This window comes from Coregonus lavaretus (genome assembly GCF_964263955.1).
Source record: "Coregonus lavaretus genome assembly, chromosome: 2".
NCBI lineage: Eukaryota > Metazoa > Chordata > Actinopteri > Salmoniformes > Salmonidae > Coregonus > Coregonus lavaretus.
This window is the reverse complement of record NC_139989.1, coordinates 31,211,411-31,233,303: the sequence shown is the minus strand read 5'-3', so window position 1 is coordinate 31,233,303 and position 21,893 is coordinate 31,211,411. Positions and strand designations below refer to the sequence as shown.

The 21,893-nt window shown below is 42.9% G+C and overlaps 3 protein-coding genes across 3 annotated transcripts in view; 2 read left to right on the top strand and 1 right to left on the bottom strand.

The window, feature by feature from the left end:
- Positions 1–7,451: 7,451 nt before the first annotated feature.
- LOC311138720 (uncharacterized protein) lies at positions 7,452–13,460 on the top strand (the record flags this gene model as incomplete). Its single annotated transcript, XM_084173515.1, has 3 exons — positions 7,452–7,683; positions 7,944–8,862; positions 13,256–13,460. Exons 1-3 carry the CDS (start codon positions 7,476–7,478, stop codon positions 13,458–13,460), a joined length of 1,332 nt encoding a protein of 443 aa, XP_084029641.1. The 5' UTR covers positions 7,452–7,475.
- A 715-nt stretch (positions 13,461–14,175) lies between these two features.
- On the top strand, positions 14,176–16,041 carry LOC311102227 (uncharacterized protein). Its single transcript, XM_084143484.1, has 2 exons — positions 14,176–14,455; positions 14,801–16,041. Exons 1-2 carry the CDS (start codon positions 14,263–14,265, stop codon positions 15,997–15,999), a joined length of 1,392 nt encoding a protein of 463 aa, XP_083999610.1. The 5' UTR covers positions 14,176–14,262; the 3' UTR covers positions 16,000–16,041.
- A 2,880-nt stretch (positions 16,042–18,921) lies between these two features.
- The window catches only part of LOC311102237 (double C2-like domain-containing protein alpha), a 77,657-nt gene continuing 74,685 nt past the window's right edge, over positions 18,922–21,893 (bottom strand). The window contains exons 10-11 of the mRNA XM_084143496.1: positions 21,631–21,727; positions 18,922–21,430 (exon numbers count right to left, since the gene is read on the bottom strand). Of these exons, the coding sequence (XP_083999622.1) occupies positions 21,294–21,430; positions 21,631–21,727 (234 nt within the window). The 3' untranslated portion in view covers positions 18,922–21,293. The remainder of the gene's footprint in view (positions 21,431–21,630; positions 21,728–21,893) is intronic.

The window sequence follows — 21,893 nt, the reverse complement described above, 5'->3', positions numbered from 1 at the left end:
TTCACTACTTCCCACAAATCTAAAAGCATTGGATTAGTGGAGGCATGCAGGATGGGAAATTAACTTTTTGGTCCACCAGTCGAGGATGCCCAAATTTTACCGGCCACAAAAAAAATGAAGATAAATCACCAAAAACGCATGAACATGTTTTGACACACACACACTCAAATATGTTTTTTGTAAATTATTTTTTACATGTGGGCTTTGGATAAAAAATTAAAAAATGCTCCCAAATGCTCTGTGTGATCACCCGCCAATGTGGCTGGTAAGAATAGACATTCTACCAGCCAATGCCAAAAACTACCAGCAATTGGCTGGTGGCTGGTTTTCATTTCCCACCCTGGAGGCATTGGCTGGTAGAATGTCTATTCTTAAAGTTAAAAAGTGCACACTTTGGGAGGAAGGAGAGATAATTAGGACATTGCCCACGTCTCCTGTAATCCCATTCATGCCAAAGTGTAGCATGTCTGTTTGGACTAACCACATATGCAAAAACATTTTCAGCTGAAAGTGAATGCTGACTTTTGGCTTCTTTTATTTCCATTTCTCAATGGTTGAGCACAACTATGGATATTTAACCTGCTTGCACTATATTGTAGATGTAGATCACAGAGCTGTATGTATATATATATATATATACAGTGCCTTGCAAAAGTAGTCATCCCCCTTGGCGTTTTTCCTATTTTGTTGCATTACAACCTGTAATTTAAATTGATTTTTATTTGGATTTCATGTAATGGACATACACAAAATAGTCCAAATTGGTGAAGTGAAATTAAAAAAATAACTTGTTTAAAAAAATTCAAAAAAATAAATAACGGAAAAGTGGTGCATGCATATGTATTCACCCCCTTTGCTATGAAGCCCCTAAATAAGATCTGGTGCAACCAATTACCTTCAGAAGTCACATAATTAGTTAAATAAAGTCCACCTGTGTGCAATCTAAGTGTCACATGATCTGTCACATGATCTCAGTATATATATACACCTGTTCTGAAAGGCCCCAGAGTCTGCAACACCATTAAGCAAGGGGCACCACCAAGCAAGTGGCACCATGAAGACCAAGGAGCTCTCCAAACAGGTCAGGGACAAAGTTGTGGAGAAGTACAGATCAGGGTTGGGTTATAAAAAAATATCTGAAACTTTGAACATCCCACGGAGGACCATTAAATCCATTATTAAAAAATGGAATGAATATGGCACCACAACAAACCTGCCAAAAGAGGGCCGCCCACCAAAACTCACGGACCAGGCAAGGAGGGCATTAATCAGAGAGGCAACAAAAATACCAAATATAACCCTGAAGGAGCTGCAAAGCTCCACAGCGGAGATTGGAGTATCTGTCCATAGGACCACTTTAAACCATACACTCCACAGAGCTGGGCTTTATGGAAGAGTGGCCAGAAAAAAGCCATTGCTTAAAGAAAAAAATAAGCAAACACGTTTGGTGTTCACCAAAAGGCATGTGGGAGACTCCCCAAACATATGGAAGAAGGTACTCTGGTCAGATGAGACTAAAATTGAGCTTTTTGGCCATCAAGGAAAACGCTATGTCTGGCGCAAACCCAACACCTCTCATCACCCCGAGAACACCATCCCCACAGTGAAGCATGGTGGTAGGCATGTTGTGTAAATCAAATGATACAAACCTCACAAAAATCCATTTTAATTCCAGGTTGTAAGGCAACAAAATAGGAAAAATGCCAAGGGGGGTGAATACTTTCGCAAGCCACTGTGTATATATATATATACCTGATTATGCCTTTGTTTTGATATTGACTGTTATTGAGCTATTAGTGCTATTATTTGTATTATTCCCTTATTATTATCATCATTAGTATTACTATTGTCATTATTATGGTTACTATTTCTATTTTCACTGTTATTTCTATTAGCGTTGTTGTTCTCTTTATGACATTACAATAGAACTGCACAACACAAAGAAAACAATATTCTACAATGGCCTTCGCTGTTATTCAACTGGTTGATTCTGAGCTTTCTTGACAAGAAAAACAAAAAAGCATGTTTACAGTTAGTTAGTTACACATTTCATATGCTTCGAAGATAGATACCTTATGTGATTACAACGATGATGACCAACCAGTTCATGAGATAATTTATACACACACATAAATGTCTTTCAAGCCACCAGCTGAGTAATCACCATCTTTTCTTCATATCTTCTTCGTAATTTCCTATTAATCTCTCAGGTCTTTCTTTCTCCCACTAATTCATTAATTAAGAACAGATTTATTCCCAACTAATTAATGTTCTTCTTCTCTTTCTATTTTCTATAGTTTCTTATTAAATGCTATTTAGCAGATGCTTTTATCCAAAGCGACTTAGTCATGTGTGCATACATTTTTACATATGGTTGGTCCTGGGAATCGAACCCACATTCCTGGCATTGCAAGCGCCATGCTCTACCAACTGAGCCATACAGGATCACTTTAAAATTATCTATTTGATCCCGTTTCCTGTTTCTTATAAGCTACTTCCTGTCCAATATAATCTATATCCTGTTTGATATATTATCTCTTTAGAAGAGGGATCTTGGATGACTCCCAAATGGCACCCTACTGCCTTTATAGTGCAATACCTTTCACCAGGGCCCATAGGGCTGTGGTCAAAAGTAGTGCACTATATAGGGAATATGGTGCCATTTGGGAGGTAACCACAGACTGCAGCACCGGTGGTTCCAGACCATCGGCCCACTTAGTTAATCAGTGTTGTTCTTCTTATTGTCGTTGGTTACGGATCTATACTATAATCCTGAATCAGACATCTGTGCAGACTTGCCTGACTGTGCATGCCTTAATTGACTGCTTTATAAACAGACAGTATGAGTATGTGTGTACACTACTATGTTAATCCAAGATATTGATAAAGCACTCTGTATTGATCTTGATCCTGCTCTGATTATTTATGATTATTGATCAAGTTTGAAAGGAACCTTGTGAATAAACCCTAGTTGAGTACGAGCTCTGTTTCACATGGTACGTTGCTACACTGAACAAAAATATAAACAACAATTTCTAAGATTTTACAGCTCATATAAGGAAAGAGTTACAGTTCATACAAGGAAATCAGTCTGAAATAAATTCATTAGGCCTTAATCCATGGATTTCACATGACTGGGAATACAGATATGCATCTGTTAGTCACAGATACCTTACAAAAAAAAGGCAGGGTGTGGATCAGAAAACCAGTCAGTATCTGGTGTGACCGCCATTTGCCTCATGCAGCGCAACACATCTCCTTCGCATAGAGTTGACCTTGCGACACGGGGCTGTGTATTGGCGGCTGATGAATGGCACGACAATGGGCCTCAGGATCTCGTCACAGTGTCTCTGTGCATTCAAATTAACATCGATAACATTTTACATTTTAGGCATTTAGCAGACGCTCTTATCCAGAGCGACTTACAGTTAGTGTGTGCATACATTTTAAAATGCAATTATGTTCGTTGTCCGTAGCTTATGCCTGCCTGCCTGCCCATACCATAACCCCACTGCCACCATGGGGAATTCTGTTTACAACGTTGACAGCAGCAAACCGCTCGCCCACACAACGCCATACACGCTGTCTGCCATCTGCCCGGTACAGTTGAAACCGGGATTCATCCGCGAAGAGCACATTGAGCAACTTGAGACATCTGTGGCATTGAGTTGTGTGACAAAACTGCACATTTTAGAGTGGCCTTTTATTGTCCCCAGCACAAGGTGCACCTGTGTAATGATCATGCTGTTTAATCAGCTTCTTGATATGCCCCACCTGTCAGGTGGATGGATTATCTTGGCAAAGGCAAAATGCTCACAACTGGTATGTAAACAAATTTGTGCACAGAATTTGAGAGAAATAAGCTTTTTGTGCGTATAGAAAATTTCCAATACCTTTTATTTCATCTCAAGAAACATGGGACCAACACTTTATGTTGCATTTATATTTATGTTCAGTAATACATCTCGCTACGTTAGTTCTGAACTGCGTCAGACTCACTCTCCTTCCATCTTTTCCCTACCTTAAGAATGTGCTTGAGATAGGATATCCGAGGAACCCACTCGTCTTGTGTGTGTGTGTGTGTGAATTTCTGTTATGTGTTTCTAGGATGTTGCGGTTGTCAAGGCAACAGTTGGCAGGGAGGGAGAGCAACCGGAGAAGCGGCGATAGAGCAGGGAGGGAGTGAGGTCTGACTTCTCAGTGTTAATAAAAATTATATCCATTTACATTTTAAATCCATATGAATTATTAAAAGATTCTGCCACCGTGCCTGGAATAAAGGAGAGAGAGAAAATGATGGGGTGAAAGAGAGGGGGGCTGCAGAGAAAGAGGGATAGGGTGGATAGAGAAAGAGCGGTGTAAGGAGGAGAGAACAAAGGAAGGGAGAGAGGGGTGGGGGGGAGCACGACGGGTTGGGGAGGATGGCTACTGGAGTTGGCAGTAGAAAGAAAGAAAAGGTGATGAGGTAAACCAAAATAAATGGGGTAGCTACAAATCGCTGACAAGTGGGAAAAACAAGGCATCATCAGACAGATAATGAGATGGATAGACTTGTTCTGTTTGTAAGGAGTGGTGGGGTGGGGTGGGGGAGGCAGAGAACAGAGTGGGAGTACAGATGGCGAGAGAGAGCGATAGAAAGACAGGGAGATAAAGAAAACAGGTAGAACGACACAAAAGCAGAAAAGGAAGGAACTAGAGAGACAGATACAGGTAAACATAAAGGTAGACATATCGAGCAAGGGAGAGAAGAAGAAAAATCTTCCGGACTATCATATTGCAGTTGAACGCAGAGAGGAAAGGGGGAGAGGGAGGGGTCTGAATCAAAGGTTTTAAAAAAAAGAGAGCTGTAATAGAGGGAGAGAAGGAGAGAAACAAAACGAGAAATAGTGTACTGTATGCTGTGCTTTCGATGTTCTGAACCAAGAGCCATGAAACAAACACACACATATCTTAGTAGAGTTCAAAGGAGGGTGTGTGTGTGTATAGGGCACATGATCCGAGCAGCAGTAAGAAGGGATTGGACTTAACTCTGAGAGAAGATAGATTCTGACTTGCCGGTTTTAGCAGAAGGAGAGAAAGAACGCAGTGTGCTGCAGAGGACAGGGGAAAGGAAGGGAGAGGAGATCTCTTGGGAGATAGCATTTGGGACTTAAAGTGAGGGAGGGAACAACACTGGCTGCTACACTCCATATTCTGTAAAATGATTATTTTCCATTGAATGCAACGCTTTATTGAAATCCTCCCCCCTTGAATGTAACATAGACCATCCCTGTACAGCCAACCCGGGATTCCATCCCACGTCAACAACACTGTGCTCCAGAAGCTAGTGTGCTAACTTCACAATGTACATTGTCAAATGTTAAATGGTCCAAATCTAAATTATTCCAGGTAAATAACTATTTCAAAATTATTCTGAAATGGCTGATTCAAAGCGTCTTTCAGTTCAGGCTGATGATGCAGTATCTAGCCTTTGATGATGCAGTATCTAGTGGCAAAACATAATACCACACTGGCCCCAGAAACTAAACAGTCAAGACCTTATCGAAAACCTTCAACTCAGGCCAAACTCATATTATTCAGTAGTTCTCAACTCTACAGCTAAACATTTAATAACTCACCTGCAAACATTCTAACTCAACCTTTAACCATAAGATTCTGTCAGTACAAGATGCAGTACAAGATGCATATTTTCTACCCCTTTTCCTGGTTCACCAATATGAGAAAGAAACAGAGAGGAAGCGAGAGAGATTATGGGAAGATCTAAATTGCATACTCCTCACGTCTTCTCTCCTCGTCTCCTTCTTAAAACCAATTGGATGAGAAAGCAAAAGGTCCCGCCCCTCTGACCTTATCCTCCAATGGGGTTTGAGAAGGAGACGCGGACAGAGGACGTGAGGAGTATGCAATTGAGATCGTCCCAGAGAGAAGGAGAGAAGTAGAGGGAGAGAGCGACAGAGAGAGAAGTAGAGAGAGAGGGACAGCGTTAAAGAGAGTAAAGGAGATATTTAGAGAGGGTTACAGTTAACCTTCAGGGATTTCATTTGCTTCTCTGACTGAATTATCTCATCGTTAAATCTGAATGAATTATCTAATTAATAAATCAGATTAAGGGACTGCAGCCTCTCCCACAAAATCTGCAGCCTCTCCTCTCCTGTATGGAGGACGGCAGTGGGCAGTCCAGTCCAGTCCAGAGGGTTACGCACCTCTTCGTCTCCCGATAAAGCCCTGATGTTGATACCACAGGAGGATAAGAGGCAGACCTGGGATGCGTTCCAAATGGCACCCTATTCCCTATATAGTGCCGTTGGGCCCTTGTCAAAACCAGTGAATATGGAATAGGGTGCCATTTGGGATGCAAACCCAGACGACCAATCCCAGTCCCAAGAGCTTTGGTGGAGGACCTAGGCTGGCAGTGGCTCGCTCTGTCCAGTTACCAGTGTCTGAATTCTCTTGGGCATTTTTCTTAAAATGTAGCTACTGTTATTAACCTTTATTAGACACTAGACACTTTCTTTTGTACTTACCTGCATTTTCCCAGGAGAGCCACCGCCTGCAACGACCCGGGGAAGAGTTGCAGAGGAGTTGAGAGTTAGTTGATGTTGATATAGCCTCCTCCTGCATGGCAAAGATAAGGAGATATACAGGAAGAAAGGAAAAACCCGCACTCACTGAAATATTATTTAAGTTTAAATGTCTTATTTTTTAGCAGCAGTGATCAAAACAAAAAAAACAGATGCGTTTCTTTCTTCCAGTATATGCCTTTGGAACCCAGCACCCAAATAATTTTCTGGACTACAAAATGTTTGAGCATTTCTCTTTCAAAGATAAAGAGATCCCATCTTTAATCACCTTGACCTATAATTCAATTGAGTTTCATTAAATATGCCTACTATGCTTGTGTGATGAGTAACCTTGCCTGAGACCTGAAGACTTGCCTTAATTCCCCAAGATAAATCGCTTTAGCTCAGCGAGACAAACACAGTATTGTGGCACCCCATCAACCTGGGTTTGAATACTGTAGGTCACATAAACCTTAATTTGTGCTAATTTAATATTTATTTGATAAATCACACACCTTACACATTGGCCTGACCCCAAAAACCACAAATTAGCCTATTGGGGTGGTGTATCTGCTGGCTTCACTAGGTCTGTCTATTTAGTGTTATTTGTGTTTGGTGCTTACCTCTTTGATTAAGGGCTGAATGATAAATGAGTTGAGTAGTTGAATCAGATGTTGTTGGGATGGACCAGGATTGAGGGGTCGTGTTATAAAACTACTGATGAAGACGAAATTATGCAGGGTTGCACTGCCCCCTTGTAGCTCAAAACAAGACAGCCATTTCACTTCCCAAACAGCAGGTGGCGATAAAACAACATTCACACTTCCTATTCACCCAACTACCAACAAGCGAAGAGTAAAATCACAACATCAGCTGAGAGAGAGACATTATTCTGCACTATTTTATGTGTTTAAAATGACCAAACTGCAGCTGTTGAATGCTTACCTGACAGAACGTTTAACGGTAGTGGTGCGGGAGATTCTGGACGTGGTCGGGGACACAGTGGCGGAGTACCGAGAAGAGACGGCTAGGACGAAGAGAGAGAATGAAAGCGCGAAGAGAGAAAATGAAAGCCTGCGGCGACAGCTCCGGGACATCCTACTCTTGGCGGAGACAGACTGGCGTAAGAACATTTTGTTGGATTATACTCATTTAATGATCATGCAGAAATTAGTTGGAAACCTGTCAACTAGCTAGCTACTTTGGGTGACGTCTTTCTGTTTGTCTGACGACGATTTACAGTAACTTTACGTTGGCTCGTGAGAAGTGCCCGAATACCAAACATGAACAAATATTATGATTAATTACGATGTCATACATATTTACTAAATTTCTGAATTATTTAGTGACAGCACTTTGTTTTTGCACCCTCTTTCTATGCAGGATCCACCACCCTTTCTCTCTCTGGACAGCAGCAACTCTGTGAACAAGAGTGGAGCTCCAGTCAGGAACAGGACCCAGAGCCCCTGCAGCAGAGCCAGGTCAACAGACACGGGCTACAGGCACAGACCCAGGTAGCGTTGGGTCAGGATGGGGGTCTCACAGGACCAAACCATGGACACACTGAAGCGGTCAGAGTAGAAGAGAAGCCCAGTCCAGGGGAGGCAATCCCAAAGTCTGAGCTCAACTCAGACTCAGAACCCAAGGGTTTTGGAAACAACTCATCCTTGGCCCCGTCTCCATTCTCCTCCAATGCCCACTGTGCCACAACAACGGGAGCAGCCAACGCTGAAGTGCCAGTCCTTAGGACAGAGAGAAAGAGGTCCTCTCCCATCGACCCAATCCAGGGACGGATCAAAATGGAACCCAAGGAATGCGATGTCACAGTGAACCTCACCAACCATAAACCTAAATCCAGTTCAGGCTACACAGGTCATCCTATAATACTACTACCCCACAACCATGAACTCTCAGGCGACGCTGGCTTCAAAGACCTTCCAGATATGGACATCTCTGAGCGCCATAACACACCCGTACATGACCAGCAAACACATGAAACAGAGCCTGGGCCCAAGGACGGGGCGTTGCCATACAACGAGAGTAACAACTTCACCCCCACCGAACACCAGGAGGGGCACCCACACCGCTGCACCCGCTGTGGGGAGAGTTTCAGCCAGGCGGCCAGCCTCCACCTCCACCTCCAGTACAAGAAGCCCTACGCCTGTGACTGGTGCTGTAAGTCCTTCGCCCAGTCGGCTGACCTGCGGCGCCACCACCGCATCCACACGGGGGAGAGGCCCCACCGCTGCTCCTGGTGCTCCAAAAGCTTTACCCAGAGAGGCAACCTGAGACGACACCTGAGGTTGGCATACATTATTATGTTGTATTATTATACAGTGAGCTCCAAAAGTATTGGGACAGTGACACATATTGTTGTTTTGGCTCTGTACTCCAGCACTTTGGATTTGAAGTAATACAATGACTATAAGTTACACTGCAGACTGTCAGCTTTAATTTAAGGGTATATTCATCCATATTGGGTGAACCATTTAGAAATTACAGCACTTTCTGTACATATTCCCCATTTTAGGGGACCAAAAGTATTGGGACAAATTCACTTATGTGTATTAGAGTAGTCAAAAGTTTAGTATTTGGTCCCATATTCCTAGCACGCAATGATTACATCAAGCTTGTGACTCTACAAACTTGTTGGATGCATTTTCTGTTTGTTTTTTCATTTTTGTTTCAGATTATTTTGTGGCCAATAGAAATGAATGGTAAATAATGTATTGTGTCATTTTGGAGTCAATATACACTATCGTTCAAAAGTTTGGGGTCACTTAGAAATGTCCTTGTTTTCGAAAGAAAATCAATTTTTTTGTCCATTAAAATAACATCAAATTGATCAGAAATAGTGTAGACATTGTTAATGTTGTAAATGGCTATTGTAGCTGGAAACAGCTGATTGTTAATGGAATATCTACATAGGTGTACAGAGGCCCATTATCAGCAACCATCAGTCCTGTGTTCCAATGGCACGTTGTGTTTGCTAATCCAAGTTTATCATTTTAAAAGGCTAATTGATCATTAGAAAACCATTTTGCAATTATGTTAGCACAGCTGAAAACTGTTATGCTGATTAAAGAAGCAATAAAATACAACGCTGTGTACTACTCCCTTCACAGAACAGCGCAAACTTGCTCTAACCAGAATAGAAAGAGGAGTGGGAGGCCCCGGTGCACAACTGAGCAAGAGCACAAATGAGCAAGAGCACAAATACATTAGATTGTCTAGTTTGAGAAACAGATGCCTCACAGGTCCTCAACTGGCAGCTTCATTAAATAGTACCCGCAAAAAACACCAGTCTCAACGTCAACAGTGAAGAGGCGACTCCGGGATGCTGACCTAGGCAGAGGTGCCATTGGAACACAGGACTGATGGTTGCTGATAATGGGCCTCTGTACGCCTATGTAGATATTCCATAAAAAATCAGCTGTTTCCAGTTACAATAGCCATTTACAACATTAACAATGTCTACACCGTATTTCTGATCAATTTGATGCATTTTTTTTGTCCATTAAAATAACTTTTCTTTCGAAAACAAGGAGATTTCTAAGTGACCGCAAACTTTTGAATGGTAGTGTATTTATTGGTCAATAAGAATATAATATGTTTCTAAACAGCTGTCTATCTTTACATAAAAGCTAAGTACTGACTCTGTGGCTGGGTCATGGGTCATGGGCCTGGGCATTGGGCAGGTATGGCAATATGGGCTACAGTGGGGAGAAGAAGTATTTGATACGCTGCCGATTTTGCAGGTTTTCCTACTTACAAAGCATGTATAGGTCTGTAATTTTTATCATAGGTACACTTCAACTGTGAGAGACGGAATCTAAAACAAAAATCCAGAAAATCACATTGTATGATTTTTAAGTAATTAATTAGCATTTTATTGCATGACATAAGTATTTGATCACCTACCAACCAGTAAGAATTCCGGCTCTCACAGACCTGTTAGTTTTTCTTTAAGAAGCCCTCCTGTTCTCCACTCATTACCTGTATTAACTGCACCTGTTTGAACTCGTTACCTGTATAAAAGGCACCTGTCCACACACTCAATCAAACAGACTCCTACCTCTCCACAATGGCCAAGACCAGAGAGCTGTGTAAGGACATCAGGGATAAAATTGTAGACCTGCACAAGGCTGGGATGGGCTACAGGACAATAGGCAAGCAGCTTGGTGAGAAGGCAACAACTGTTGGCGCAATTATTAGAAAATGGAAGAAGTTCAAGATTACGGTCAATCACCCTCGGTCTGGGGCTCCATGCAAGATCTCACCTCGTGGGGCATGAATGATCATGAGGAAGGTGAGGGATCAGCCCAGAACTACACGGCAGGACCTGGTCAATGCCCTGAAGAGAGCTGGGACCACAGTCTCAAAGAAAACCATTAGTAACACACTACGCCGTCATGGATTAAAATCCTGCAGCACACGCAAGGTCCCCCTGCTCAAGCCAGCGCATGTCCAGGCCCGTCTGAAGTTTGCCAATGACCATCTGGATGATCCAGAGGAGGAATGGGAGAAGGTCATGTGGTCTGATGAGACAAAAATAGAGCTTTTTGGTCTAAACTCCACTCGCCATATTTGGAGGAAGAAGAAGGATGAGTACAACCCCAAGAACACCATCCCAACCGTGAAGCATGGAGGTGGAAACATCATTCTTTGGGGATGCTTTTCTGCAAAGGGGACAGGACGACTGCACCGTATTGTGGGGAGGATGGATTGGGTCATGTATTGCGAGATCTTGGCCAACAACCTCCTTCCCTCAGTAAGAGCATTGAAGATGGGTCATGGCTGGGTCTTCCAGCATGACAACGACCCGAAACACACAGCCAGGGCAACTAAGGAGTGGCTCCGTAAGAAGCATCTCAAGGTCCTGGAGTGGCGTAGCCAGTCTCCAGACCTGAACCCAATAGAAAATCTTTGGAGGGAGCTAAAAGTCTGTATTGTCCAGCGACAGCCCCGAAACCTGAAGGATCTGGAGAAGGTCTGTATGGAGTGGGCCAGTGTGTGCAAACCTGGTCAAGACCTACAGGAAACATATGATCTCTGTAATTGCAAACAAAGGTTTCTGTACAAAATATTAAGTTCTGCTTTTCTGATGTATCAAATACTTTTGTCATGCAATAAAATGCAAATTAATTACTTAAAAATCATACAATGTGATTTTCTGCATTTTTGTTTTAGATTCCGTCTCTCACAGTTGAAGTGTACCTATGATAAAAATTACAGACCTCTACATGCTTTGTAAGTAGGAAAACCTGCAAAATCGGCAGTGTATCAAATACTTGTTCTCCCCACTGTATATAGGTTTTAGGCCTATGACAACTTGTCCTCCATTGAATGTTGATTACCTGGTTCATCCCTATCACCAGGGCCGGCTCCAGGCATAAGCAACAAAAGCACCGCAGTTGGGGTCTCAACTTACTATTGAGAGTTAGAATAGTAGAATCTCTGTAGCTCAATTGGTAGAGCATGGCGCTTGTAACGCCAGGGTAGTGGGTTCAATCCCCGGGACCACCCATACATAACAATGTATGCACACATGACTGTAAGTCACTTTGGATAAAAGCGTCTGCTAAATGGCATATTATTATTATTATTATTATTATAGAATACATAAGGTGCAAGTTAGAAATTTGGTTGTGCATCAGCAATTTGTCTCTTGTTATGTCATCACTGACAGTCACTCAATTAGCCATGTCAGCTAACAATTTTTAGATTGGTAAATTAGTCTACCAAGCTATCTAAACTTGTAGTAATCATGGCCAACTACCGACCAGCCACGCAGGGCACGTGCCCAGGGGCTCTGACCTCCAGGTGGCCCCCATTGATTTTGTTAGTCACTCTCACTCAGATATCATTAACATTGCATAAGTCATGGCAAAAAGTGTAGAATTGCAGGAAATGTACTTTAAAACTGAAAACAATTATGGCAAAAGTGGTAGAATTCAAGCAAATTTGCTGTAAAACTGGAAACATTTTTCTCTTTGCCCCATGGCAAAAGGAGTAGAATTAATGTGGATGCTTACTATCCGTAATCATGGTAGCATGTGTTTAGAAACATATTCTATTCTTATTTACAATAAAAGTGACTCCAAAACAACACAATACATTACCATTCATTTCTATTGGCACAAAATAATCTGACACACAACCAAAACAAACAGCAAATGCATCCAACAAGTTTGTAGAGTCATAAGCTTGCTGTAATCATTGCGTGCTAGGAATATGGGACCAAATACTACACTTTTGACTACTTTAATACACATAAGTGAATTTGTCCCAATACTTTTGGTCCCCTAAAATGGGGGGGGACTATGTACAGAAAGTGCTGTAATTTCTAAACGGTTCACCCGATATGGATGAAAATACCATCTAATTAAAAGCTGACAGTCGACACTTTAACCTCAGTCATTGTATCATTTCAAATCCCAAGTGCTGGAGTACAGAGCCAAAACAACAAAAAATGTGTCACTGTCCCAATAGTTTTGTAGCTCACTGTATATTGTAGTGAATTTAGGCGGTAGCCCTGACCAGCGACTGTCAATCCAACACCTTAGCCGTTACGCCAAAAAAACCAAACCTCTTAACGAGGTTTCTAGGTGTTGGGTTATAGTCTCTTCACTCCATTATATATATATATATATATATATATATTTATTTTTTTTAATACTTATTATATATTATAGGATCCACACCGGTGAGAGACCCTACAGCTGCCCCTACTGCCACAGGACCTTCAGCGACGGAGACACCATGAAGAAGCACAAACGGACTCACTCTGGGGAGAAACCCTATCGCTGTGTCCAGTGTCCCAAGAGCTTCACCGTGGCCAGCGGCCTGCGGGTACACCTGAACACACACCTGACAGATGCAGGGCAGCTCATCACATGAGGAGGACAATGCGCTAACTCAGGGTTCTTCAATTCCGGTCCTGGAGGGCCGAAACACCTCTGTTTTTCATCCTCTCCTTCTAATCAGGGGCTAATTCAGACCTGGGACACCAGGTGAGTGCAATTAACTACCAGGTAGAAATAAAAAACAGAAGTGTTTCGGCCCTCCAGGACCGGAATTGAAGAACCCTGCGCTAACTAATCAGCTGCTACTGAATCAGCTACACCTTTTCAAACATAGGAGGACATGAAGGGATTGTGAAACGTTGAAGTGTTTTAGCCATAGGAATATTTCCTAAATGTATTTATTGGGATAAATAAAAACAGTGCAGTAGAAAACTAATGGATAATGTCATCTTGGCTGATGTTTCCAGCTTGATTGAAGAGTGTGTGTCTGTGAAAATGAATTAAATCAGTCCATCATTGAATTATTAAAATCACATGTCTGATTCTGTATTTCTTTTGTGTTAAAGTTGAACCATCTTTCAGGTAGTTTTTTTTCCAAAAGGAAGATGCCAGATGCTTTACTCACATCACCTTCACTCAAGATATGTATTAATATACTCATTAATAAGGGTGCAAAACTAACAGTAGATCTTAAGTAGAAAACCCCTTTAATAAAACTCTTGCCTCCCCTTTTTCATGAATTACGGTACCGTTTTTATCACATGACCAAGGAGCGTTAAAGAACCAGGAAGTGAATGCTTTCGCGGAGATGTTTACAAAACAGTCTAGCTCGGGTCGTTATTAGGCAGCTTTCAGTGGATTTTAACAAATATTTGGGGCAGGCTAATTTCTGGAAAATGGCTAAACTACAGCTTTTGAATGCTTACCTCACTCAGCGGTTAATGGTGGCTGTAGATGAGATACTGGAGGTGGTCGGGGGGACAGTGTCAGAATTCGAGGAGGAGACTGCCCGGACGAAGAGAGAGAATGAACTCTTAAAACGAAGGCTACGAGAAGTTGGACTCGACACGGACACGGAGTGTTCAGCAGGTGATGATGCTAATGGCTCTTTGTTTATTGTCTGAAAAATGTAACCTCTCCTCATCTCTCCTTTATTTGCACTCATCTGAGAAAAAAAATACAAGTGAGAGCCAGATGATCTCTGTTTTCACCTGTCAAGTCTTTCACTCAGTGTAGATAAAGGGGAGGACACGCAGGTTTTCTAGAAGATTATGATATGGGGCATTTGGACAGTCTCAAGCCCAGTAGATAACCACATTACCCAAACAAGCTCATTCTACAGAATGCTTGAAAACTCAAGTCTGGGTCATTGCTTGTGTAGTTGTTTGAACGTAATCAAGCTGATTTTTCTTTATTTTCCGTCTGTCCATCCAGTCTCGACCAGGCCTGTTTCTCTCTCTGTGTCTGGGCAGCACCAGTGGAGCTCTGACCAGAGTCCAGACCCTGAATCTACACAGACCCAGAACCACATGGTAATGAGGCAGGATGAGATGCCTGCCACACATAGCCAGCTACCCACAGACTGCACCGAGTGGAAGAATCTGTGTAGCTCTCCACGTACCCTGTCCTCGCAACAGACCGATACATCAGCTACCACCCCAGTAGTAGCTCCATTGACTTCAGCGTCTGTGAAAAGGGACTTGGACGAAGAAGACGACCAGCATCTCCTTCCCTCTGCAAATCCCTTCAGCAGCACATCATGCCCCGTGGACAGAGTGGTTTTACACTATAACTCTGAGGGCATCAAAACAGAGCCTAGTGATACTAGCCCTACTGACTTGGGGTCAGTATCTGCTCAGATGGGGTATGGTGAACTAAACCCCAGTTCGGACCCTGGACCAGCCACTGTTGAAACCAGATACACTGTCTCAGACCTGAGTGCTGACCTGGAGTCAGTGGTTGCAGAGAGCAGACGATATGGTGCCTCCACTGCCTCGGGCATCCCCACTGACCTGGTATCAGCTAGTGCTGCCATGATCCCAGACGGCTTTTTCCGTCAGATTGGCAGCGATGGTTGTGTAACAACAGGGCCAGAACTAGACTTCGGGGACGCCACCACCACAGGTACCGTAGGTCCCTTGACATCCTTGTTATACCCGGGTCAAACCAGACGTCAACAACAAACAAATAGATCAACAAATAGGGGTCATCAACAAATAAACAGGTCCACAAACAACAGGGATCAACAACAAACAAACAACAGGGGGGATCAGAGGTCCCACCCGTGCCCTCAGTGTGGTAAGAGATTCAGTCACGTCTCACGTCTCAAGATCCACCTCCGCATTCACACAGGGGAGAAGCCGTACGTTTGTGCACTGTGTGGCAAGCGATTCAACAACGATGGCACACTGAGGAACCACCGACGCGTTCACACGGAGCTGCGGCTGTATGACTGCCCTGTCTGCGGCATGAGCTTCAAGGACGCCTACACGTGTAGGAAGCACCAGCGCGTTCATAATGGAATGCAGCCTGCCGGAGGCGGGGCCCACACCTGCAGCTTGTGTGGCAAGGCTTTCAGTGAGGCGGCTAAGCTGGCCAAACACATCAGGACTCATGTGTCAGATATTGGATGATGGCAGTACAACCTACAGTGGGGAAAAAAAGTATTTAGTCAGCCACCAATTGTGCAAGTTCTCCCACTTAAAAAGATGAGAGAGGCCTGTAATTTTCATCATAGGTACACGTCAACTATGACAGACAAAATTAGAAAAGAAAATCCAGAAAATCACATTGTAGGATTTGTAATGAATTTATTTGCAAATTATGGTGGAAAATAAGTATTTGGTCAATAACAAAAGTTTCTCAATACTTTTGTTATATACCCTTTGTTGGCAATGACACAGGTCAAACGTTTTCTGTAAGTCTTCACAAGGTTTTCACACACTGTTGCTGGTATTTTGGCCCATTCCTCCATGCAGATCTCCTCTAGAGCAGTGATGTTTTGGGGCTGTCGCTGGGCAACACAGACTTTCAACTCCCTCCAAAGATTTTCTATGGGGTTGAGATCTGGAGACTGGCTAGGCCACTCCAGGACCTTGAAATGCTTCTTACGAAGCCACTCCTTCGTTGCCCGGGCGGTGTGTTTTGAATCATTGTCATGCTGAAAGACCCAGCCACGTTTCATCTTCAATGCCCTTGCTGATGGAAGGAGGTTTTCACTCAAAATCTCACGATACATGGCCCCATTCATTCTTTCCTTTACACGGATCAGTCGTCCTGGTCCCTTTGCAGAAAAACAGCCCCAAAGCATGATGTTTCCACCCCCATGCTTCACAGTAGGTATGGTGTTCTTTGGATGCAACTCAGCATTCTTTGTCCTCCAAACACGACGAGTTGAGTTTTTACCAAAAAGTTCTATTTTGGTTTCATCTGACCATATGACATTCTCCCAATCCTCTTCTGGATCATCCAAATGCACTCTAGCAAACTTCAGGCGGGCCTGGACATGTACTGGCTTAAGCAGGGGGACACGTCTGGCACTGCAGGATTTGAGACCCTGGCGGCATAGTGTGTTACTGATGGTAGGCTTTGTTACTTTGGTCCCAGCTCTCTGCAGGTCATTCACTAGGTCCCCCCGTGTGGTTCTGGGATTTTTGCTCACCGTTCTTGTGATCATTTTGACCCCACGGGGTGAGATCTTGCGTGGAGCCCCAGATCGAGGGAGATTATCAGTGGTCTTGTATGTCTTCCATTTCCTAATAATTGCTCCCACAGTTGATTTCTTCAAACCAAGCTGCTTACCTATTGCAGATTCAATCTTCCCAGCCTGGTGCAGGTCTATAATTTTGTTTCTGGTGTCCTTTGACAGCTCTTTGGTCTTGGCCATAGTGGAGTTTGGAGTGTGACTGTTTGAGGTTGTGGACAGGTGTCTTTTATACTGATAACAAGTTCAAACAGGTGCCATTAATACAGGTAACGAGTGGAGGACAGAGGAGCCTCTTAAAGAAGAAGTTACAGGTCTGTGAGAGCCAGAAATCTTGCTTGTTTGTAGGTGACCAAATACTTATTTTCCACCATAATTTGCAAATAAATTCATTAAAAATCCTACAATGTGATTTTCAGGAATTTTTTTTCTCAATTTGTCTGTCATAGTTGACGTGTACCTATGATGAAAATTACAGGCCTCTCTCATCTTTTTAAGTGGGAGAACTTGCACAATTGGTGGCTGACTAAATACTTTTTTCCCCCACTGTATAAAGGCTTTTTATAGCATACATAAAGGCTTTATAAGCACTATATAAATGCTTCACAAATAATCTATAAGCGTATGTCCTACGCTATAAATGGTGTATAAAGGGTGACATAACAATTCCCACTGTAGGGTGTATTGCCAAATGTAAGTTTACACACCATTTAGAGATTATGACATATGCTAATGATTTGTAAAGCACTTAAGTAGTGCTATATAAAGCCTTTATAAGTTGTACTTTGCAACGGAGCTCCCGAGTGGCACATCCTGCTGAAGTGCAGAAGGGCGTCACTACAGCCTGCCGTGACCGGGAATTCCAAGGGCGGTGCACAATTGGCCTAGCACTGTCCGGTTTAGGGGAGGGTAGGGTTGGCAGGGGATTCCTTGTCTTAACTTGCTCTAGCATCTTCTTGTGGCGGACTGGGCACTTGCAAGCTGACTAGGGTCGTCAGTCGGTGTCCCCTCCAACACATTGGCCCAGCTGACTTCCGGGTGTGTATAAAAAGCAGCTTGTTTGTCCGATTCTCACCTCTCCCGAGCCCGTTGGAGAGTTGCCGCAATGAAACACAATTGGATACCACAAAAATGGGGTACATTTGGATAAACAAAGTTGTACTTAGTTTAAAGTGGGACCTAAAGTGCTTTAATTTCTAAACAGATATGCATGAAAATCTCAAATCCAAAATGCTGGAGTATAGAGACACATTTTTTTTTTGCTTCACTGTCCAAATACATATGGAGGGGAGTGTATGGCCAATCGTGTGCTCTGTCTGTGGCAGACAGTGTGCATTCCGCATCTGATTATACAGTCATCAGCGAACCCACAAGCAGTAGTTGAAGTCATCATCAGATGTGATGGACTACCTTAAGCAAGCAGCAAATGTGTGTAGACTTTTTTTTTTTACTGTGTGTGTGTGTTTTATTTTACTGTATGCGTGCAGTGCATTTGTGTTTGTGCACCAGTCCGTCCAAAGGGCAGCGGGGCCCAGTCTGTTACAGGGAGGTTATTGACTTTTGCTGTGTTGTAGTATTGATCCACTTCCTGCTTGTGACTCAGGGGGTGGAGCCTGCTGACCTTAGAGACTGCAGAGGATGAACCATGGGTTGAAGACACTGGTGTCAAACACAATTCCTTTAGAGCCGCAGTCAGTGTCTACTTGTTTTCGGTCTTTAAAAAAAAAGTTTTTAGACCTGCAAGAAAAACCGGGGTCATGTTCACTTGGCATGAAACGGAAGAAAACGGAAAGGAAGTGAAACTTTTTGAACTTGTCCATTAAGAAACACTGATTAATTAAGGAAAAGGGAGGAACCAAAACCCACAGACACTCCAGTGCTGAATCTAAGGACTGGAGTTTTACTAATGTGGTTTAGGAGTCCAAAAACACATTCCTTACCCCAGGATACTTCATAAGGTGACTATCCAGTAAAATTAAAGGAAAAGGAGCACCCCATGTCTGCACTGATCTGAGACACAAACCGGCTTAGGATGCCTTCATTAGAATCTCATCATGGTCTCAAATAGCAAGTGCTCAGACTTCAAGACTTACTGTGGCGCTGATAGTTCAGAGCCTTATGTATAGTAAATGGGATTATTTTTAAATGTGTGTTGTTGTATTCATGTTGCCTTTCATTTAAAAGTTTGTCACATAAAAAACAGCAGCGTCTTATTGATTCTTGCTTGATACTTGTTATGGGGAGTTGAAAATTGGTTAGTGCTATCCGGGATCTTTGGGACGTCCCTAACCCTAACTTTAACCCTTACCTAATTGTAACCATTGTAAAGTTCAACTTCAATAAGGTAATGTCAGAGTTGGGACGTCCCAAGGATGCAGGATAGCAAGGACCGTTGAACATGGTCAGAGGGTTAGCTAAATTACTAATATGTGAAAATGTGTAATGTATTCATTGAACCACCAGGGGGTAGTGAGCTATTTTACTGTTCAGTAGCACTGAGTGAGTACTGGATTACCCTCAGCCAAGCCATCTCACAAAATAGAAACCAAATCAGACTTATACGGTAGTGCATTCCAAATGTATTTTCATATTGTACACAAAACACCTGATATAAATGTAAGAACAACAATTGTTAAAAGCACAACAAGATAATCGTATACAGCCATTGAAACGTCAGTAAAAACCCACATTCACACATTCAGTCGTGCATTAAGAGACAAATATAAGAAACATGACAGAAAACAAAAATAACAATACAGGGAAATCACCTCAATAATAAATAAAGTAATAATAATTATACTTTGTTTTATCAAATACTTTTTTGGGGAAGGGGATAGTTATATTAGGGAGGGGACAACTTTTTTTTGTCAAGACTGTATTGCATCATGCAACAACATGGAAGAACTTCTGTATTCATAATAATAATATTAGTGTATGTCATGTTTGGGATGCAGTGAATGGGTTTGTCCCAAATGCCCCCCCCTATTCCCTATGTAGTGCACTACTTTTGACCAAGGCCCATAGGGCTTTGGTCAAAAGTAGTGCATTATTTAGGAATAAGGTTCCATTTGGGTTCAAATTACAACAATAGAAACAGGATATCTGATGTTAGATATTTGTGTGCCGGTATTGATGTAGCATAGGCATATTATTACCAACATAGATATCAATTTGTTATTAAAAGAACCATGAAAGACATGGAAATCAATCAAATCAGCAGAACAAGAGAAGAGAAGTAAAAGAGCCCGTAGACTAAAACGTGCAGATGAAATCAGATAAAATCAGAGGTACGATGTTGAGTTGTGAATGTCAATATTAGTGACAAGAGGCCATAAGGCAACAAGAACCGCATTCCCCATCCCACTGACAAACATCTCCATCTAACTCAGCGTTTCCCAAACTCGGTCCTAGGGGTGCACATTTTGGTTTTTGCCCTAGCACTACTCAGCTGATTCCAATAATCAAAGAAACCCTGATCTAACTTGAAGGGACCATCTACACAACCACTAGTCTATTCCATAGCATAAAGGAGATGTGCTTAATAACATCCAGGCCTTGTATTGTATATGACTTGTATTCAGCATGCATCATCTCCATGGTGTGTTATGGTGTGTTGGTTTGAATCACCCTTATACACATAGAAACATACCGGTAGTGCATCCTATTCTGTGGCAAGTCATCCCCATTTATACCTGGTGCTAACATGTGTCCTTTGTTCTGATCCTGTCCACATTCGGATTGTGCCCACATTTTTAGACAGGTGTAGATGATTAAAAGACGCATTGTTATCTGATTGTGATCAGATCTTATAAGTGTAAACCGTCAGGAAAATATCAGGGAGAGGGAAGCACGTTAGAACCAGGTATAAACAGGGCTCTAGAGAGAGCCTAGACATGCTGCATGTTCGCTGAGTTCCAAATCGACCCCTACCACCTAGGCACTACGGTAGATCTGAAAGGTTTAGATAGGATCTAGATCAATATGGTCATTGCTTCCCCCTTGCTTTCTGATAAGTTAGGTGGAATTCCCTCCATATTTCTGGTCTATCCAATCCTCTCAGATCTCCAGGAATGCCTAGGTGGTAGGGGGCTAGAGGGATGATTTGATCTGTGTCCCGATTCTCCACACTTCTCCCAAAGTGTGCATTTGCACACTCCCTATCATGGAATTAAAAGAAGGGTGAAGAATTGGGACTCAGCCTTGTGTCTCAGTCGGTGTGTGGCCTTACTCATGACATACAGATCTTGGGAGCTCATTGGTCAGTATGTGCCAGCGCTCCACCCTCTGTCCCTTGTTCTTAAGGCAGTCCATCCAATGGCGGAGGGGGTCTCCCTGTGAGTGACAGCTCAGGCACACTCCACCTGTAAACATGACAAACAGTGTCACCATGGGAACCTTTCAGGAGTTCAAAGTCCCAATGGAATATCTGCACAAAAGTTTGGCTTCTGTGGGAATAGGGATGTGTGAAGTCGGGATTTGACTCTCTTGCTCTCTCGCCATCTCTCTCTCTCTCGCTCTGTGTGTGTGTATGCGTGCGTGCGTGCAAAGTGAAGAGTCTCACCTATGAAGTCATTGGAGCGTCCCAAGTCGTAGTCCCAGACAGTGACCTCCAGAGTCTTATTGGACAGCTCTGACATGGAGATCTCATAAAAGAACTCCTGTAGGGTGCGAGGGAACCACAGGAGAGCCCATTCAGTAGGAGTAGGAGGAGGTTGCCACTGGACACTGATCTATGGTCAGCTTTAGTGTTTCCCCTGTAATAACTAAAGTTAGGATTTGTGAAGGGCAAGCTGATCCCAGATCTGTGCCTAAGAGCAACTTCTA

Excerpts from the sequence above, each read along its gene's own strand:
- LOC311102227 (XM_084143484.1), top strand. The coding sequence starts at position 14,263 with ATGGCTAAACTACAGCTTTTGAATGCTTACCTCACTCAGCGGTTAATG. Across the intron at positions 14,456-14,800 it reads GGACACGGAGTGTTCAGCAG|TCTCGACCAGGCCTGTTTCT; the intron begins GTGATGATGCTA and ends CTGTCCATCCAG.